The 20,910-nt window shown below is 37.3% G+C and overlaps 1 protein-coding gene across 1 annotated transcript in view; it reads left to right on the top strand.

Annotated features, from left to right (window-relative positions):
- The window catches only part of COBLL1 (cordon-bleu WH2 repeat protein like 1), a 97,645-nt gene that overhangs the window by 17,006 nt on the left and 59,729 nt on the right, over positions 1-20,910 (top strand). Inside the window, exon 2 of the mRNA XM_047082253.1 lies at positions 14,844-15,032. Within this exon, the coding sequence (XP_046938209.1) occupies positions 14,844-15,032 (189 nt within the window). The remainder of the gene's footprint in view (positions 1-14,843; positions 15,033-20,910) is intronic.

Consider the following 20,910-nt stretch of genomic DNA (forward strand, 5'->3'; position numbering starts at 1 on the left):
TGGTATTTCTTTAATCTACCCAGTTTCTTTCTATAGCACTGAGCACACAGTGGGTGCCCAATAAATGTTGTTGACTGTCTTGTGACTCATTCTTTATATTGCTTTCAGGTCTGTTTTTTCAACTTTGCTCATTTGTTTTGATGATGGTTTTTTTTTTTTTTATCTCCTCCTTTGATATGCACGTTTCTACTGGAGACTTTCCTTATCCTACCTCTTGTTTGACTTTCCTAACTGCTTAAGATAAACATCTCCATAAGATGTTGGGGACAGCCCAGAGACAAACTGAAATTGCAGTGACGATTATGGAACAGATGAGAAATTAAATATTTAATTTTTAATTTATAGATACATTTTTTAAAAATGTCTATTTACTTATTTTTGAGAGAGAGAGAGAGAGAGAGAGTATGTGCATGTGCCCTGGCATCACACAGAGCCCGACGTGGGGCTCAAACTCACAAACTGTGAGATCATGACCTGAGCTGAAATCAAGAGTCTGAAGCTTAATGGACTGAGCCACCCAAGCCCCCGTTATAGATACATTTTTGTACTCTGTCTTTGTGGGTTGGTTCTTGGAGTGTGTATACATGAATCAAAATATTCACTTATATCTGAACATTTTTTTGTATTAAATTATACCTCAGTGAAAATATCAAGGGAGATTTATGTTTTCCTTCCTCCTATAAGGAATTAGGAGGCAAAAATATTTTGAATATTTAGATTTGAAAAGTTATTATAAAACTTTTGGAGTACCTTCTAAGATTTGTCGTATTAAGTGATTCTGAGACCTTCCTGACCTAAGTAGCAACCTTCAGGCAGTGTTTCAGCATTTACAAAGTTCTTATGAAGGTATATCGTTAACTCTGAATACCTATTATAGGCCATGCATTATCCTAGACTAGTGGATCTCAACCTTGGCTGCACTTTAGAATCAACTTGGGGAGGTTTAAAAAATCCCCACAAGCCAATTAAATCAATTTCTGAAAGTGAGATGTAGGCCTCAGCATTTTCTAAAACTCCTCAGGTGAGTCCATTGTATAGCCAAGTTGGAGAACCACTGGGCTAGACAATGAATATGCATTACCCATTTAACTCTCAGCAACCCTGTGAGGTGGGATAGATTATCCAATTTTGTGATTGAAGAAATTGTTCCAGAGAGATTAGTGACCTACTAATAAGTGCAGCCCTAAGCACAAACCAAGATCTCTGACTCATTTCAAAATCATGAACTCTTTCAGTACCTTTTCAGGATTTATATGTAGATTTTTTTTTCCTTTTTAATTGCAAATGTGTACTTCTTTTATATCACCTTGTGCTTTTCTACATGTAATATCTTAATGTTGTCACAGGGAGATTATGTATCTATGAGCTAGGTATTTTTGTTTTCCCCCTGCCACACCACTGATAGCCTCCCAACCAAAAAAAGGTGAAGACCAAATTCTGCATTTAACTATCTTAAGCATTTCATGTGTGTATGTGTGCATCTGTGTGTGTCTCTGTGTGTGTGCGTGTGTGTGTGTGAATAAGAGTTTGTCTTAGAAACACTCAGGAGTAAATTATTGTCCTATTGACTTTTATAAAATGTGATATAATGTGTGGTTTTTAGCTATTTTAGATATATAAACAAATGAAGATTACAAATCAGGCTTTTGTTATTGAGAATGTTACTGGATATCACTAAATGTTGAAGAAATTTCTCAGAAATTACCTGCTGAGAAGTCGGGTGGGAGTAGGGAGTGTAAATTATGTTGTTTAGCATCTCATTAGCTGGCTACCATAGTGGATATTAAACCGTTCCTCACCAGAATTAACTTTTGGAAATTTCATTTCTGCTTTTGGAATGGATATGTGGTTAAAACAGAAGAGAGCATCTGTGCTTTTTTGGGTGTATGACAACTAAACCACAACAAAATCTTCATTTACTCATGCTGATTTATCCTGGAAGACCTTTGTTACAAAGAGATTCTATTATGTCCTTGTCTTCACTTTACACAATTGCTAAGTTCCTAGAAGTAATAAAAAAGGAAGACTTGAGAGGGATATAATAAAAAATGGATAAACCAAATGAAAACTGTAGTTGAATAGTTCACTCCTTAAGAAATGATTGAGCATACTCTGAAAAAGGTGATGTATTAATCAAAAATACAAAAAAAATATATTCATGATTTCTGCTTCAAAAAGTTTTCTGGCAGATAAGGTGGAGTGCATTGAGAACTGTGCTTTAAGACACAAGGCAGCCTGGGGTACTTTATTTCTACACTGTAATTCCTTATTTGGGTTTCTTTTTACTCTTTCTACCATACCACTAACAGTGCTAGAAGGGAAAACCTCTCTGGACTTACCCCACTTCATCTGCATAGTGTGTTGGACGTGATGACTCATCATAGATACTTAGTGAACAAAAGGATCTATACAAGCATCCTACTATAGATATAAATCCATAAATTTATATATATAAATTTACAATACATTGTATTTACAATATAAATTTATATGCATATAAATTTATAAATACATAAATTGTATTTATGTATAAATTTATATAAGTCTATAAATCTAGAAGATTTTAAAGTAGAATGACTTCCATATGTAAAACAAGAAAGGTTCTTAAAAAACGGCACCCAAAGAGAAGATTTTCACTGGTTGATGGCAAAGAGAATGTTCTCTTCGTGCAGGTGATGGCATGAGCTGCGGGTGCTTTCAAGTGTAGTGTGTATGTCAGTTCACCTGATGCTGGAGCGAGGCATGGGGATTGTGCAGAACCATACTTCTCTAGATTGATTAGGGAGGTGAGGCTGCAGTCACGATGTCAGCTGGGGCTTAAGTCTCAGCCGAGGTGGCATCCACTTTCAAGCTCACACTCATGCTTTTGGCAGGGCTCAAGTCCTCCTTACCTGTTGGCCAGAGAAACACAGGGAAACTGACAGCCAGGCAACAGGCTTCCCTTAGAGCCAGTGAGAATGCCTAAAACTGACGCTACAGTGTTCTGGTGACCTAATCTCAGAAGTGACATTCTTTGTTGTATTCTATTCACTGAACATGAGTCACTAAATCCAAATCCACATTCAATGAGAGGGGATTACACATGGAGGCAGGGTCATGGGGGCCATCTTGGAGGCTCTCTCTCAGAAATACATTTCATTTAACATAGTATGTAAAAATATTATTTCATATGTAATCAAATATAAATATATATTAACTATTGTACTAATCAATAAAATACAGTGTGTATTTTACACTTATAGCACATATCCATTCAGACGGTTTATTTTCATTAGAAGGACATGGTCTGTATTTAGTTGTCATAAAATTTATAGTTCAAAAATAGATCCACATACCTGAATTGTTCCAAATATACTTGAATGTTTGCCAACAATTGAATCAAGTATCGGTTTTAAAATTTAAGTTCACTAAAAGTATAATCCCTCAGTCACACTAGTCACGTTTCAAGTGCTCAGTAGCCACATGGCTACACCATTGGGCAGCAGAGTTCTGGAAGTTTGGCTGCAAAAGGAAGGAGGGAGATAAAATGATACTTGGAAGGAGCAGGAAAGTGGAAATTAAGATAATCGGTGCATTTCGTGTGCGTGTTCTGGGAAGAAGGAAAGATATCAAAGATGACGGAAACCCAGGATATAGTTAACGTAGTTTGGTTTGTTGATCAGATTTGAGTGGAGGTGCAATGGGTGCAAAAAACCCTGAAGTGGTGAATGGCTTCTGATAGGAACCTTGTATTCCAAGTTTTGAAATGTGAAAGTATTGAGTGTGGGAGACTGAAACCAGAAACTTTTCAAACTGTTTTTTGAGTTTGTCACTCTGTTCATCATTTTTTCCTAGTGTGTATGCCAAGACAGAGAAAGGCACTTGGAAATGGAACCATTTCCTGTGAGCTCAGAAGAGAGAGACCCTTTCCTGACCAGGACCAGCATGTTCTCGGGATAGGAAGAGCTCCCTGGGAGAGGGGGTCCTGTCCATGCCACTCTTTCCGCCAAATGGTATTTGTAAGTTAGCTTAGACACTGTGCCCTGCCCCAGTTCGAAGATATCCAAGGCTGCCATTCTCAGTCTCTAAACAACGTTATTATGCACAAATCTGTGTGTGTTAGATGTGGAAAGGGACCTGAGATCATCTGTTTCGATACTTGTATTTTGTAAGTGAAGGAATGGGGAACTAGAGAAATGATTAACATAAGGTGACACAGGCAGCCATTGTGCTTTTTGAGTCATAGTACTTTGTTTCCACAACTCCACCAGAGGAAGTAGCAGCCTCTGTAGGTGTGAGTGGGCATTTGCACATCTAACGTTCGCAATCCTATTTAAATATCAGGGATTGTTTAGATGGCCTTTGTTGAGGTTATCTAGAGGGTTTGGTACCAGGTTCTGTGTGCTTTGGAACAAGTTTCTTAACCTCTGTAAAACCCAGTTATATGGCAGTGACACCTGCCTCGTGAGATTAAGTGTAGAAAAAGGGTTCTTGCACAGTGCTTAGCAGTAAATATTCAATAGCTGCTTATTTTTTTCTCCTCTACTACATGGCTTCTTGCTCATTCATTTTTTGTTGCTGTTATCCCAAAGCAGTGATATAGTAAGTAGCTCAGAGCACTGGTGTTAGAATTCAACAACTTGGGTTTAAATCTCCACTCTAGCACTGATAGCTAAGTTCCTTAAACACTCTGTGCATCAGTTCTCTTCATCTGGAACATGAAGATGGGCACACTTATACAGTGCTGTGAAGAGTTAGCAGATGTAAAACACCTAGGGGAATTTCCAACACGGAGTCAGCACTCCAGTGTTATCTGTTGTTGATGATACGCTAATAAATTAGGATGAAGCTATTTTATTTTTCCATTGTGTCCTTGTTGGAATCATTTTGGGGACTTGAAGGCATTAGCATTTAATAAGTGCTTACTTTGATATGAAGAATACCCTTGCCTCTTTATTTGGTACATTATTCCAGATGTACCTGAGAGAGGAGTTCCATTCTTAAAGATGAATTAAGTTATTCTTTTCTCATATTAATCATGGTCCTCACTGGTCAAAGGAAGCCATAGCTAGGACATCTGAGTTCTGACCCTCAGTAAGTTACTGAACATCTGGGCAAAATGAAGATTTCATTCTACTCTAGAATTCAGTCTGTTCCAACTTAATCCTTAATTCTGCCCTCCCCCCTCCCCCACAATAGAAGATTTAAAATCTTTTTGAGGATTGAGTACTTTTATCTATGTTGGTCTCTTTATAATTCTTATATTTGTGACTGGTCACAAAATAATTGATTCTCACCAACCCACCAAGCTCTTATTCTCCTATGAATTCATGGAATTGATATAACCTTCCATCCTTTCTTCCCTCGATTAAATCAGCAAACACTTATAGACCACCCTACCCTGTCTTGTCGCACATAACGTTCTAGAGGTGGTAGCAGAGAATGACACAGGCCAGGTCCCAGTTCTCATAGAATTTTCATTCCAGAGGCTGCCATCAAATAATAACTGAATACATGAATGAACAGGGTGATATCAGATAGTGATAAATGTGATGAGGACAAAATGGAGTTGTGTGAAGAGTAGGGGGAGATGGATGGGTATGGATTGGCTTTTGCACCTCTTTTGAGTGGTGACAGAATACCTCTATCAGGAGGAAATAGTTGATCTGCAGTCTGAATGAGCTCACGGAGCAGGCAACTTGAAGTTCTATGGTTAAAAGCACTTTGGGTAGAAGTGAAAGGGTTTGGTCTATTTGAGGAGGGAAAGGATGCCAGTGTGAATTACACAGGGAGCTGAAACAGTCACCGAGGGGAGCTCAGAGGTTTGCAGAGGCTAAGTCAGTGCTTGCTTGGACTTTAGCGTGCATCACAATCACTTGGGAGTTGTCAAATGCAAATTGTAGGGCTCTACCTCCAGTGTGTCTAGTTATGTAAGTCCCGGGTAGGCCCTGAAAACGTGCATTTCTTTTTTGTTTTAAGTTTATTTATTTATTTTGAAAGAGAGAGCATGAGTAGGGGAGGGGCAGAGAGAGAGAGAATCCAAAGCAGATTCCACACTGTCAGCGTGGAGCCTGACACAGAGTTCTATCTCACCAACCATGAGATCAGGACCTGGGCCAAAATCAAGAGCCAGACACTTAACCTACTGAGCCATCCAGGTGCCCCCAAAATGTACATTTATAACAAGGTCCTAGAAGCTGCTGCTTCTCTGAAATCACACCTTGACAGCCATGAGGTTGGCTCATCTAGGGCCTTGTAAGCCAAAGACAGGGATTTGGGTTTTATTCTTAGTGCATTGGGAGGCCTAGATACAAAGTGATCAGATTTTGTATAGATACAAAGTGAGAGCTCATAGATACAAAGTGATCAGATTTACATATTTAAAAGATCACTCCTGACTGCTGAAGAGAACAGATTTTAAGGCACAAGAGGAGAAACAGAAGAGATCAGTCAGGAGGCTATTGGAACAGTCTAAACAAGGGATGATGCTTTTTTTAAAAAAATTTTTTTAATGTTTATTTATTTTTGAGAGAGAGAGAGAGAGAGAGACAGAGTGTGAGCAGGGGAGGGGCAGAGAGAGAGGGAGAATCCAAAGCAGGCTCCAGGCTCTGAGCTGTCAGCACAGAGCCCAATGTGGGGCTTGAATTCACAAACCATGAGACCATGACCCGAATGGAAGTTGGACGCTTAACCGTCTGAGCCACCCAGGTGCCCCAAGAGATTATGCTTTAATTACCAGGGTGATAACAGAGAAGCTGATGACAAGTACACAGATTTAGGATGTGTTTTAGAGTTAAGAACCCACAGGATTTGATAGTAGCTTGGAAATAGGAGATAGTGACAGAGAGGAATCAAAAGATGCCTAAGAGTTTTGCTTGAGTTAATGGGGTGTTTAGTGTGGTGCCATTTGCAGACATGGGGAATACCAGGACGGGTTGGGGGGTGTTGGATGTGAATTGGGATGGAAAAGAGAATCAAGAGTATGGGTTATGAGATACCTATTGAACATCCAAATGGAGATGACCATGCAATTACTGAGCATTTAATCAGAGCTCAAGAAACCAGTCAGGGTTGGGGAAGTAAGTTTGAGAGTCCTCTACTTGTAGTTAAAGCCTTGGAGTTTGATGAAATCACCTGGAAGGGAGAGTTGTAGAAAGAGAAAAGGGCAGGGAAGGAGCCTGGGACAGGGAGATGAGGATAGAGACTGAGGAGTGACAGTGAAGGAAGAAGAACATAGTAAATTGTATTGTCACACAGAGAAGCTGAGGGAAAAGGATTCCCAGCACAGCTGCTGCACAGCTGTGAAATGTGTCCTTATTGGAATTTAGAAACTCACTCAAATGTAACTGAGATGACTCAGGTAATCGTCTATGAGATTTGGACACACATAGGTGATTGGTGACCTTGACAAGAGAAATGTCTGTTAAGAATCATGTGATTTTTTTTGGGTCTCCCTTTGTTGCCTCTCATCAGTGCTTATCTTTTAAACCCGCTTTGCCCCGCTCGCTCTAATTTCATATAAGGCTCATCAAGAAAAGCGACCTTTTGTTGTTCTTAATTGCATTCCCTCAAGCATGTAGCACAATGTTATGCCCACCATTAGAACAGATTTCTGTTTAATACAATCTTCTCATATTAAACCTAAAGAGAAACACTAAGAAATTGCTTTGAGGAATCGGTCTGCACTTTCTAGCTGAAATGTGTAGTTTAGGGACCCCTGAACATTGCCAGTTATTTGGAAGGGCTGCCTCCCTGACACTTACCACTATGCATCTTATTTTTGGTAGCCTGCTATATGGAGAGAGGTTGGCTGTTTGATTTCTTTTTGGCATTAGGATGTAATACATAAAAAGCCTATTGTTTTAAGACTTCTTATTCCACTTTTATATTTTTGTCTTTGATATTGAGGCTGTATTTTTATATAGTGAGTGAATATATATATATATATATATATATATATATATACACACACACACACACACACACACACACACACACACACACACACTTTCCTGAGTGAATCTATAGGAATACTATATAAATATAGCAAACAGATGAGATCGCATTGGACTTGAGTAACTTACTAAGGATGTAACTATATCAGGGCACCTGGGTGGCTTGGTCTGTTGAGCGTCCGACTTCGGCCCAGGTCATGATCTCACAGTTTGAGAGTTCGAGCCCCATGTCGGGCTCTGTGTGGACAGCTCAGAGCCTGGAGCCTGCTTTGGTTCCTGTGTCTTCCTCTCTCTCTCTCACTCTGCCCTTCCCCTGCTCATGCTCTGTCTCTCTCTGTCTCAAAAATAAATATAAACATTAAAAAAATTTTTTTTTTAAAAAGGATGTAAGTATATCTCATATATAATGTAAAGCTATTTTTCTTTCAAACCAAGAGGTATTTGAGTAGATTTCTGTTGTTTTGCTGGGGTTCTCACTTATATTCCTTCTTTTCATTTATTTTAAGGATATTAATATTGACAGAGATGGAGTAATGATTGCAATGGACACATGATTTGAAGTGATTTGTAAATCTAGTGATAGAAAGACCAATCAGTATTAGCAGAGACCAATTGAATTCTGTGTTAAAATTGCATTTTGATATTTTTAAAATGTTATGGCAGTGTGTGAAAGTTTACCTTAATTTTATCATGAAAATTGAGTATAATATTGAGGTAATTTTAATGAAGAAAGCAATATTTTTTGGGGAGGGAATATACGCATATGTACAAACTTAGCAAATTGCATTCATTAATAATGTGCAGTTTTTTGTATACCAATTATACCTCAAGCTGGAGGAGAAAAAGAAATTTTGTGCCTCAAACAGAAGCAAGCATTCATATGTAAATGTATTATAAATGAGAGTATAGATGTAAATAATACTACTCAATTTACCATATTCATGTGTGATGTCGCGTCTTGTTATTTTTAAGGCTTGATTAATGAATTTTTGTCCCAACCTAGAGGAGTTTTCCGTATCTTTTCAGTGTAAGTCTCCCTCCATCTCCCCCTATTTGCTGTTGTTTTTGGTTATGGGTAGCAGTTTCTAAGGAGTGGAAACTGGTAATCAAATTAGGCGACTGGTGAAGAAGAGCTTATGTAAAAATCCCCTGGGTAGGAAAACTGACTCCAACATTGCTATTTAAAAGAGATGGGGGTGGGGCACCTGGGTGACTCCATCAGTTGAACCTCCAACTCCCAACTCTTAATTTTGGCTGAGGTCACGATCTCACGGTTTGTGGGTTTGAGCCCCATGACTGACTGTCAGTGTGGAGCCTGGTTGGAATTCTCTCTCTGTCCCTCCCCTGTTCACACATGCACTCTCAAAAATAAACAAACATTAACAAATAAATTTAAAAGGGTTGGGGACTTCAATGACATTTACTGTAATTTTTAAATATTAACAAAAACTAGTATCCTTAAGCAATAAATTATAGTGTTATTACACGTGGATGTGTTAATTTTTTTTTTTTTTTTTGCATTACCAGAATTACCTATACCTGGGTTAGGTCATAAACTTTGATTATTTTCACTATACCTTTGGCTTTGGGTAACATTTAATTTTATTACTGCTTCAGAGCATCTCAGTAAAAAATTAAGAACATTGTAGGGTGGGGGTGCCTGGGTGGCTCAGTTGGTTAAGCATTCCCCTCTTGCTTTTGGCTCTGGTCATGATCTCACAGTTTGTGAGATTGAGTCCATGTTGGGCTCTGTGATGACAGCACAGAGCCCGTTTGGGATTCTCTCTCTGCCCCTCTCCCACTCGCGCTTACTCTCTTTCTCCCTCTAAATAAATTAATTTTTTAAAATTGAGAATATTAGAAGAGATATAAGTAGGTAAAAGGTATTTTTAAAATTTAGCTGGTGAGTAAAAGGCTAAGTTAAAGTCTTGAAACTACTTAGGATTTAGACCAAATCCAGGCCTCTACCCAGTATTCTTCTCACTAGACTATATTGTGTAGTAAGCAAACTTTAACTTATAGACACATTCCCGAATTTAATATAAATGAATCACAATAGGGAAGCAACACATAATGATCCTGCAGGTTCTGCCCACCTAAATTCTACTTTTCTTTCATGATCTGAGTCACATATCTCTTCTCTTTGAAGTAAACTTTCCCACCCCCACAGAGCTTGTTTCATCATGCTCTCATTGCTCTGGATTTTGAATGTTACTCATCTACTTTATGACACTTTTTTTTTTTTTTTTTGCTTTGTATTCATTATTTAACTAGACAATGCATTATCCCAGTTGGATTTCTAGTTTGCTGTGGCAAGATCTTGGTCTGATTGCCAATATGCTTTCCAGTTATCAGGACCAGAGGTGACCAATGCTTTATTATTTGAAGTAATAACAGGGAACACTAAGATGTTCTTAAAAGAAGTTCTATGTAAATAATATTTCAACTAGTGCTTTGTTCTGCTTTCCCTTTTTCTTTGTAAGTAGGCTTATCTTTAGTAATTTAAGATGAGTTTTCATCACAGACTTCAAAGTACTTTAGGAAATAAAAGTCACACATACACAGAACATTAAAACTGTTCGTCAGAGTTCATTGTGGTGTGCAGTAGAAAGACGTCCCAGGGAATTATGACTCAGTCTGGATCTTGAGGGATAAATAATATGTGTAAGGGTAGAGAGGATGAGGAGGGCATTCAAATAGAGACCAGGATGGGCCTCTTCTGGAGATGAGAAGGTGCCTCCTTTCATCCCTAATGAAATCAGGGGCCCGGGGGGGATGATGGCAGTGACAGGAGGTGCCTCTCAGACCTCTGTCCTTCCACTCTTGAAAGCCATGTCCGCTGCAGACCCAATGGCTCCACTTCTTTACCTCCCTGCCTGTGGCACTTGGACTTCTCTTCAGCCTTCCTAATGAAACTCTTTTAAGAGCCCAAAGTGTCCCAGTTATTTCTTGCTAATAAATCCAGTGTGTATTTTCCAATACTCATCTTCTCAAAAATAGAATATAATCAATTTCTAAAACTCCAACACAGTTTATTTGGATGTAAAAATCCATTCCCTTCCTTGGTGGTAAGAAGTTTTCCTTCCCAGTTATATGCATAGGGGCCTCCTCTTTTGTGGGAAATATTCATTGAATTCATTCATTCAGTAAATATGAGTGCCTGCTATGTGGTACGCATTGTTCCAGAGATACTGTGTATTTGCAAATATGTGTGACACAGGGCAGTGGAGACTAGTCCCTATCGTCATGGGAGTAATTACTCTTTAATAGAAGGAGACATGAAAAAATAAGTATGTTAGTTGTTGATAAGCCCTATGGCAAAAATAAAGCAGAGAAATAGAGGTACTGTCTTAAAAAGTTAGAAGCAGACCCTGTGAGAATCTTGAGTCAGGATTGTTACAGATGTTAAAAAAAAAAAAAAAAAAAAAAAAGGATTGTTCTAGGTGTGTTCCAGAAAAGGGCAAGAGTCACAGTATTGGAGTGCCATAAGGACAGGAAGAGGAAATTAGAGAGACCAGAGGTAAGGAAGGACAAATTATAGGACTCTAGATCTTATTCTGGGTGAAGTCAGAAGTCATTGGAGAGTATGAGAGGAAGTGTGGTGATCTTACAACTTAAAAGGATCACTCCAGCAGCTGTGTTGAGAAGAATGTGAAGGGCCAATGGTGGGATCACTGAGACTACCTAGCAACTTGATCAGAGGTGTTTGGTGAACAGGGTTGCTGGTGGAATCCAGGTCTATCACATAGAAGTGGCAGACATTGATTGTTGATGGATTGGATTGCAGCTATGTGTGTGAGGGGATTTTTTGGCTCAAGCAATTGGGAGAATTATGATTTACAGAGATAGGGAGACTTGGAGAGAAAAAGATTTGGTTTAGAGGAGCTGGAGAGAGGAATCGGAAGTTAAATTAAGTTGGAGATTCCAGTTAGTCATCTGAGTCCAGATGTCAAGTAGGCGTTAGATTTACAAATCTGGAGTTGAAGGGAGATATCCAAACTGAATATTTGGCGTTTAAGATTTTTTTCATACAGATTTTGCGAAATTCTTGTTATATGTATTATAACAACTTTTAAGATTCGTTTTTGTTGCTGGTATAAAAGTTTTTTTTCATTATACTTTCTGACTACTTTTGCATTTGTTTATATAGGCTATTGACTTTAGCATGTTCATGTTATACTGAGCTGGTTTACTGAATTCTTTTTTTCTTTTAAGTTTAATTATTTATTTTGAGAGAGAGAGAAAATGAGAATGAATGAGAATCTGCTAACAGCATGGAGCCCAGTGCGGGGCTTGATCCCACGAACCCTAACTAAGATCATGACCAGAGCTACAATCAAAAGTCCAACACTTAACCAATTGAGCTACCTAGGCATCCCCTGAATTTACTTATTTATCGAAGTATTTAAAAATTGATTTACTGATTTCTCCTCTCCTTTGACTTTTCTGTGGATTTTTACCAAACTATCCAATTCTGTGAAAGTACCAGTTTCTTTCATGGTTCCATTTGCTTTCCTGTGCCTGAAATGTAAATTACTTCATGTCCCTCCACCCCCACCCCGGTAGTTTCTATTCATTCCCCTAAACTTAACTCATGTTTCCTATCTGTAAAACACTTCTGAGTTCCTAGGAAAGTTTCTCTTCCCATGAGCTTCAGCTGTATCATTTGTATACCTACATTAGAGTGGTCATCAAACTTTGTCATGATTTTGTGTGTATTAATTGGTCCTTTTGGGGTTTGAACTCTTTAGGAGTAGGAATTGGGCCCTATCATCTTTACATCCCCAGTGCTTAGCTGAATCGGCTACATAATTGTCTCTTACAGGAAAGTTGTAGGTTGAACACATGAGTAGTCAATTCTACATATTAACAATGTTTTGAAATTGGGTAAAATTTTTCTTATATAGATTTTGTAAATGTGTTATATATATTGTAACACTTTTAAAAATTCATTCTTGTCACTACTGTAAAAGAAATATTTTCTCAGATACAATATATCTCCACAATTATACTCTTAAAAATTGAATGCCTATTATTTTGGAAAATTAATGTACAGTGTAGGAAATTTCTGCTTTTCATGATGTCAAATGCATAAAGGTGCTTGGGCGTCTGAGACTTTAAATTTTGAAAATACTAAATGGCTGGATGTTACATATTTACTTATAAAGAAGCCCTTTCTCTTGTTTGGTTTTTACTTTGTGTGGGAAATGGGGAGAGGGAGAAATTAAAATTTATATTTTTCTGAATGGAAAGCAGTAGTAATTCTTCCAAAAGCAATTAAAGACCACATTTTCAAAAGTTTTAATTTGTAGTACTTAAAAATAAGTATGTCATTATTTGTAGTTATTTTCTTTTTATGTTTTTTCAACCCATTAAATCATTGAATTGGCCCATGTGAATGTTTTCAGCATGTCTGCTACCTATTTCTGTTATAAATAGGTTATAAGAGGTTGCCCTAGTGACACTGAAACATATTTGCTAGAGTAATTATTTGTAGAATTTTTCACTGAGGCAGAAATGTATTTTATCAAATAACCAATCACAGTTCATTGTTCATTGCTAAGTGCAGTGGGTAAAATAGCATGCTTCTTTCCTCCAGGGAGTTATAAACGTAGGCAGAGAGATGAAACTGGTACCCAGGGGGGGAAATGGGAAAAATGTCACATTTATGGAATCTGTTGTATATGCTATATAGGGAGAGACTGTACTTTGAGGGGTTAGGAAAGGGTGGTTTCAGCTAGACTTTGAAGAGTAGGTAGGAGTTATCTGGATAGAGAGGTAGAACACACCAGGTTGGAAATAAATAGAGTGAAAGGCACATAGGTAAGAGCTGTAATGAGGTATAGGAATGAGATACTGATCTCCACCCTGGGACAGCAAGGATTTTTATACTTTATCTAAAGAAAATGTTACACTTTTGCTTTACTGTAATAAACATACATTAATTGAACTTAATGAAAGTGAATATCGAATTTATTATCATGTTTCTTTTTATTACCAATTAATGTAGTCATGTTGTTGAAAACAAAAGAGAGCATCAATTTAAAAAAAAAAAAAGCATAAAAGGGGGCACCTGGGTAGTTCAGTCAGTTAAGTGTCAGACTTCAGTGCAGGTCATGATCTCAAGGTTTGTGAGTTTGAGCCCCACATGGGGCTCTCTGCTGACAGCTAGAAGCCTAGAGCCTGCTTCAGATTGTGTTCTGTCTCTCTGCCTCTCCCTGTCTCTGTCTCTCTCTCTCTCTGTCTCTCAGAAATAAACAGTAAACTTTTTTTTTAATTTTTTAAAAATGTTTATTTATTTTTGAGAGAGAGAGAGAGAGACAGAGTGCGAGCAGGGAAGGAGCAGAGAGAGGGAGACACAGAATCTGAAGCAGGCTCCAGGCTCTGAGCTCCAGGCTCAGCACAGAGCCCGATGCTGGACCGGAACCCACAAACCAGGAGATCGTGACCTGAGCTGAAGTTGGACACTCAACCAACTGAACCCCCCGGCGCCTAACAATAAACATTTTTTTTTTTAAAGCAAAGAAAAATCCTTAATTCCATCATGTCTAATAAACAGTTAACATTTTGGTGCTTGTTTCTTTTACATGTGAAAAACATGTACACACACATTTTGTGTTTTTGTTAAATTAGATCATATTAGAAAGTTACTAAAATAGATATATTTAGGGTTGTCTGGGTGGCTCAGTCAGTTAAGCATTTGACTCTTGATTTGGGCTCAGGTCATGGTCTTGTGGTTCGTGAGTTCCAGCCCCGCATCAGGCTCTGCGCTGATGGTGTGGAGCCTGTTTGGGGTTATCTCTCCCTCCCTCTCTGTCCCTCCCCTGCTTGTTTTCTCTGTCTCTCAAAATACATAAACTTAAAAATAAAATGGATATATTTAATTACTGTGTTTTATTTTTATTTAAGGAGAAAACCAAAAGCCAAGGCACCACTTCCTCCAGCTGAGACCAAATACCTTGATGCCTCTTCAGTTGATGATACTGTAGACTCCTCTGCTTGCATCATGGAACAGAAAGAAAACATGATAGATAAAGACATTGAACTCTCAGTGGTGCTACCTGGAGATATTATCAAATCCACTACTGTTCATGGCAGGTACGATGGAGCAAATGAAAGCAGGAGTTCCCTTTCTTCTTCTGTCGTTGATACCTTCTGTTTTATATGTACTTCTTGATTTTTTTCTTTGACAAAATACTTCATTCATCACCCTATTTAGTTATCTATTAAAAATATGCTAAAAGGTGATAAATTTTTTCCTAATAATATTTTAGTATCAATGTTATGAATTCCACAACCCCCGTCAAGTGACTCTTGAAACTTAGAACTATTTTTTTTATTACTAATTTAATAAGTTTTCTTTAAAAAAAAAAAAAAAAGTTTTTCCCTGAGGAACAATCATTGGTTATATTGATTTTATAAGTTCAACTTACAAAGCAAGCCAATGACCTAGAAGGAAATTCTTTCCCTTTCTCTCCAAATTATTGCTTCCTTTTAAAGCTGCTTCTCTGAATCTGATTTTGCAGAGGTTACTAACTACTCTTAAAATGTCATACTCTCTTATTTATCAAAACAGATAAATCTGACTGTAAAATTGTAGGATTTTTTAGTTCTTTGATTTCATCAATTTACTAAAAATGTGGATAAGTTTAATAGGAATGTAAAATCAAACTTTAACCCAGCAAGAAGTGAAAATGTGATTTAGGAGACTGATACTTTTAATACCTGCCTAAAAATTGGAAAAATGGAATAAAGCCAGGTGTAATTTTCCATTTCATTTTGAAGTGGAAAGTTACATGAACCGTATACTTGGTCTTGTTCCACCTTTCACCTTCAACTGCCTGTTTGTTATCAGGAGTCCTGTTTTAGAAATCTAAGCTGTTTTGACCTTTGTAGAGAGAGAGAGAGAGAGAGAGAGAGAGAGAAAATGTGTGTGTGTGTGTGTGTGTGTGTGTGTAGAACAAAAGAATAAGTAAGCAACCTATAGGGTGTTGCATTCTTACAGTGTGGTTTTGTCTAGAAGAAACTCATTCAAGATAACCTTAATCTTCAGATTTACCATCAAGTTTATGTGTAACTTCACAAATTACTAGAATTATGTGAAAGTAGAAAAGTTCAGCATTAGCAAACCATACATAATACTGTGTATTAAATTCTCATTAAATTTAAGTAAGTTGCAGTTTGCCATTTATTTTGTATTGAAAGTGGTTTTGGAGATCCCACAATGAATCCTGTTTAGGAGTTTGAGACCCTGTGATTGTCCTTGGGCCTGTAGCTCAGATGCAGGTAATCACTTGGGTTGTGCTTCTTTTGAGTAAGGAAGGCATCTTGTAAGTTAGAGACCGTGACTATCATCTTCAGTTCTTGACACCCTGGTTTTAAAATAATAACAATAATAATGGATGTGGCTAGGGCTAATGAAGACAGTTCTTTTATTTTTCCTGAAGTCAAAGTAATTTTTTAAAAAGTCAGTATTTTTCCTAATTCTTCACTGATACTGACAGGTAACAATGGTTTCATCACCAGTAATCCTCAAAATTTCTTCTTGGTCCTTCCAGTCATGCATTTATATCGCCTTCTTCTCTACTCTCAGCTTTCTGAGTTCTTTGGACTTTTTTTTTTTTAACCTCAATGACTTTAGCATTAGCATCATGGTTTTCCTCTGTCCTGTCACCAATCATAATTATTTTAGAATTTTTATATGTTTTCTGAGATAACTTTTCTGTTTCCTTAACTCTGGAAAACTAACATCCATAGTCTACTTTCTTTATCTACCAAGAGAGTAGGATCTCATCACTTTTTATTTTTAAATGTTTATTTATTTTTAAGAGAGAGAGAGAGAAAAAGAGAGAAAGAGAGACTGTCAAGCAGACTCTGCACTGTCAGCACAGAGCCCACTGTGGGGCTCAAATTAATGTACCATGAGATCATGACCTGAGCCAAAATCAAGAGTTGGACATTTAACTAACTGAGTCACCCTGGCACCCCTGAATTTCATCACTTTGAAGCTGGTCGTTACTGAGATCTTAGGGTTCCCTCTTTGACACAATCTTTTTGACAATGTGGCTTACATGCTTTCTATTTTTTCATTGGATTTGTTCTTCATCCTTTTTATTAAGGCTAATTTATGACTTTTCTGCAAGTTGATGCATTTTTCTTCATATTTATCTTGGATTCTGCACCAATCATTTCTACTACATTTGTACTTAAAAGGATCCTAGATTTTCTTCACCCTTTTGACCTTCCACAATGTTTGCTTCTTAGGTCCCTAAACCTGAGTAATTTTCCATTAATTACCGTTTTGTTTCTGGGTCACCAATTGTTGGAATGCCTCAGTTTTCTTATCTATAAAAATGTTTGATAACTCCGTTGTTGTTAGGATTAAATGAAATGGTGTCAGTGCCTGGCACATGTGGAGTCCTCCATTTTCTATTGAGAATTGCTTTCCTTCATCCTGGGCTCTCTCCACTTACCTCTCACCCTCAAATGCATCTGACTAAAACACCCCTCTCTTTATGGCACTATTTTTGATAAAAGAACACAGGTACAACAATTCAATATCAAATTAAGGAAGTCCAAACTACCAAGTCTGAAGATTGGGACACCTTATTTCTTCTTCTCCACAATTAGGTACGATTTTCCTTCCCTGTTCCCCTTTGAATATCTTAAGCTTCAGCTGCATGACTCTTTTGTTCTACAGATACTCTACTTTTCCACCTCCACACCTTTTTGAATGTTTTTTCATCTGGAGTACCTTACCACCCACATTTTCTCCGTTTGGCTTGTAGCTCAAGTAACACCTTTATTTATGAAGGCTCCCTAATCCTCCCAGAATGAACTGTTACCTCTACCTTCCAGACTCTTCTGACACTTTATTACCATTGATGGTTATCCTATATCCTTCTATGCTATAATTAATATGCATGTCTTCTCTTCTTGAATAAACCACAAGACCCATGCGGGCATCATTACTTCATGGTGCTTAGCAGTTTCTTGCAATATACTAGGCATTTAATAAATACATTAAAATGAAAATGGTCTTCCTAAACTCTTTTATGTACATGGAGGTAGCAACTTAAATGGTATGTTCCGAAGAGACATTTGTTTCAACGGTCCATAGTTACTTTCCTAGGATTTTTTAAATAAAGATAATTTCTCCACATAGAGAACAAGGAAGGTGTGTCCCAAATACTGATTGCTGTTTAAAATTTGTTTAGGGCTGAAAAACTTTCCTATAAGCAGAATTTGTTTCATACCAGTGTTTTCATCAGACATTTTGATTCAGAGACTTTGTTCCTAATAGTTTTATCATTCAGGAATGACTCAGGTTATAGGTGCAGTGACTAATTTTTTAATATTAAGTGTTTGTGATTAAAAGTGGTGGTGTGATTCTGGATATCTTAGTGATTGTAGATATCTTAAGCTACAATTTGGGATATCTTAAGAGTGTAATTTGGAGTATCTTGAATGTTGCAGCTACCATTGGCCCATGGTTAAAAAACAAAACAGTGTTTAACTATAACAAAAAAATCTGCAGATAAATGTTAGCTACCTAAAATGAAGACCCATGACATGGACAACTTAAATTTCTTCCTGGCTTTGTTACTATAAATAGAATAAGGAAAGTTTCAACAAAATAATTCAGGAATTTGGTGGAAGATTAAGGAAGAATAATTTTAAATAAGTTTATATACATAATGTTTTCTTAGAAAATCAGAGTTCCATATGTCACTGTGAACAGTCTCTAATAAAACTTTTTGAGACGATATTTTCTTAATTTATCTAAATATTCCTTGTGCATGATATTTATTTTGATAGTATTATCTATCAAATATGCATTTCCTTTGAAGAATAATATCAATATTAGACTGGAATAAATATTTAGAAAACTTATATACTTCATTTAACTTTTTAGATATATATACATATATATTTTCTTTTCCTCAAAATGTCGTCTTGGGGAAGATTTTTAGAAAGTTTTCCTTTGTCTCCTTATACAACTCATACAGAGATATGCTCAGAATGTTCCATTTGCAGGAATGTGAACACATAGCATTATCTTCAGAAGAATGCCCTTATTTGTACATTGATTTTTCACCAAAGAGCTTATTCAGATTAGGGAACACAATAAGGTTGGAGGTGGTAATAGACTTTGTGCTCAGGGGAAAACTAAAAACTTGCCCTGAATTAGGTTGGTAACCTTGCACTGGCTTACCAATCTTTTGGTACTGGAGCTTACTGATAATGCCTCTTTAAAGACCAAAAGTCACCCTTTGTCTGCCATCTTGTCTTTGCGGTCCTTTGCTTACTTTGAGGCTACCTGCCAGACTGAAAACCCTTGGGCATTTCTGTGCATCCTGTCATGGATGATAAGATTAAAGGAAGGTGAAATTAAAATGTTTATTGTGGTGTGTGTGTGTGTGTGTGCATATATATACCCATAAACATGTATATGTGTGTGTGTGTGTGTGTGTGTGTGTGTGTGTGCACGCACACGTACACATGCATGCGGGCAGAGTAAACAGCCTTCTTCACCAGAGAGAGCAGCTCTGTGCCTTATTAAAAGTAAGCATTAAAGGACACTGCTGTTAGGGACAAGATGTGCAGCGTCTGCCCTCTTCAGAAAATGCTACACTATGCAACAGCACAAGTAGTGGTGTCTACATGTACTTGGGAAAGTTAATTTTTAATGAAAATGAGTTTATAGGCTAAACTGCTATAGACACTACAGAGAATAAGGAAATATGTGAGTATGTTTGCCTATCACTCCAGGTCCTTACCTTATAGTCAGGTGTCTGCCTAGGATGTAATTATTCCTCATTAAGTGTTTGTTCCTTTTTTCTCTATTCTCTTTCTCTGGACACTTTAAAAACAGTTTTCATTTGGGAGATTTGGTAAAAGATTGACATCAATCCTCTTTTTTAGCCTGTGGAGAGAGCATTGTACGGCTAGACTAGCACAGTGTCTCTTCTTCAAAAGAGAATCAACACCATTTATAAAAAAGATATTGCTTTCTTTTATGCTCCTACTATAAATAGAAATTTGTTTTGATTTGAGCAAATCTGAGAATGCCATAAATGAAAACACAAATAAAGAAAGCATAGAACTTGAAGTTAGAAATGCTGGGCCCTATAGTTGATTCTGTAACTTGCTATGTAACCTCTAGCAAGTTGCCTCATCTCTCTGGCCTTTGCCTATAAAATGACCCAGAGACATGTTGCACATGATTTGTGACCTAATTTGCCTGTCCAGCAGCACCAGTTTATAGCAGAGTTGAGAGTAAGCCCCGCAGCTTTGACGGGCACTAGTTGGGTCAGAGAACTAGCTCAGAAACAGTTGACATGGACTACAGTGCCACCTATTGGAAAAAGTAGACTATGAAAAATGACAGGATAATAACTGCATTAATGTGGGTCAATTTTGTTTAAAAAAAAAAATCAGTAATACAACAGTATGGATCTCAGAAGAGTTTCAAAATTTCATATCACATTTACATTTATTGAAAAGTGTAAAATAATGACAAATGTATAGTATATATATAATAGGCAAATAGATTTCAGAAACACACTGCTGAAAATCTATTCCATGGCACAAATCATGTTGAACTCTAAGAATGCTTAAATTTTAGTGTAGATACTTATTCAATTGTGGATGCTTAAAATAAAAGTTGGAATTTTAACTTAAATTATTTAAGTAGAACAGAACTTTTTGAGTTTTTATTGGTGAGACTGAAGAATCCTGTAATCTGGGCTCCAATATTGCCCTCCGCAGCTCTGAGCCAGGGAGTGCATAAGCCTCTACTGGTTGATTGCTGTCCTGGTTGGAAAAAGGTGACAGAATACTCACCAATGTCCTCTGAGTTCATTCCTAGGGGAGCTACTCTCCTCTCTTTACTTTCTGGGCATCTACACCTTATAACAATGACTCTTGTTAATTTTCTTTTTGATTTTTTATGACTACAAATGCAATAGTTGGA

This window comes from Lynx rufus, unplaced genomic scaffold (genome assembly GCF_022079265.1).
Source record: "Lynx rufus isolate CCGP_SWC_20201006 ecotype Redwood Valley unplaced genomic scaffold, mLynRuf1.p SCAF_2, whole genome shotgun sequence".
NCBI lineage: Eukaryota > Metazoa > Chordata > Mammalia > Carnivora > Felidae > Lynx > Lynx rufus.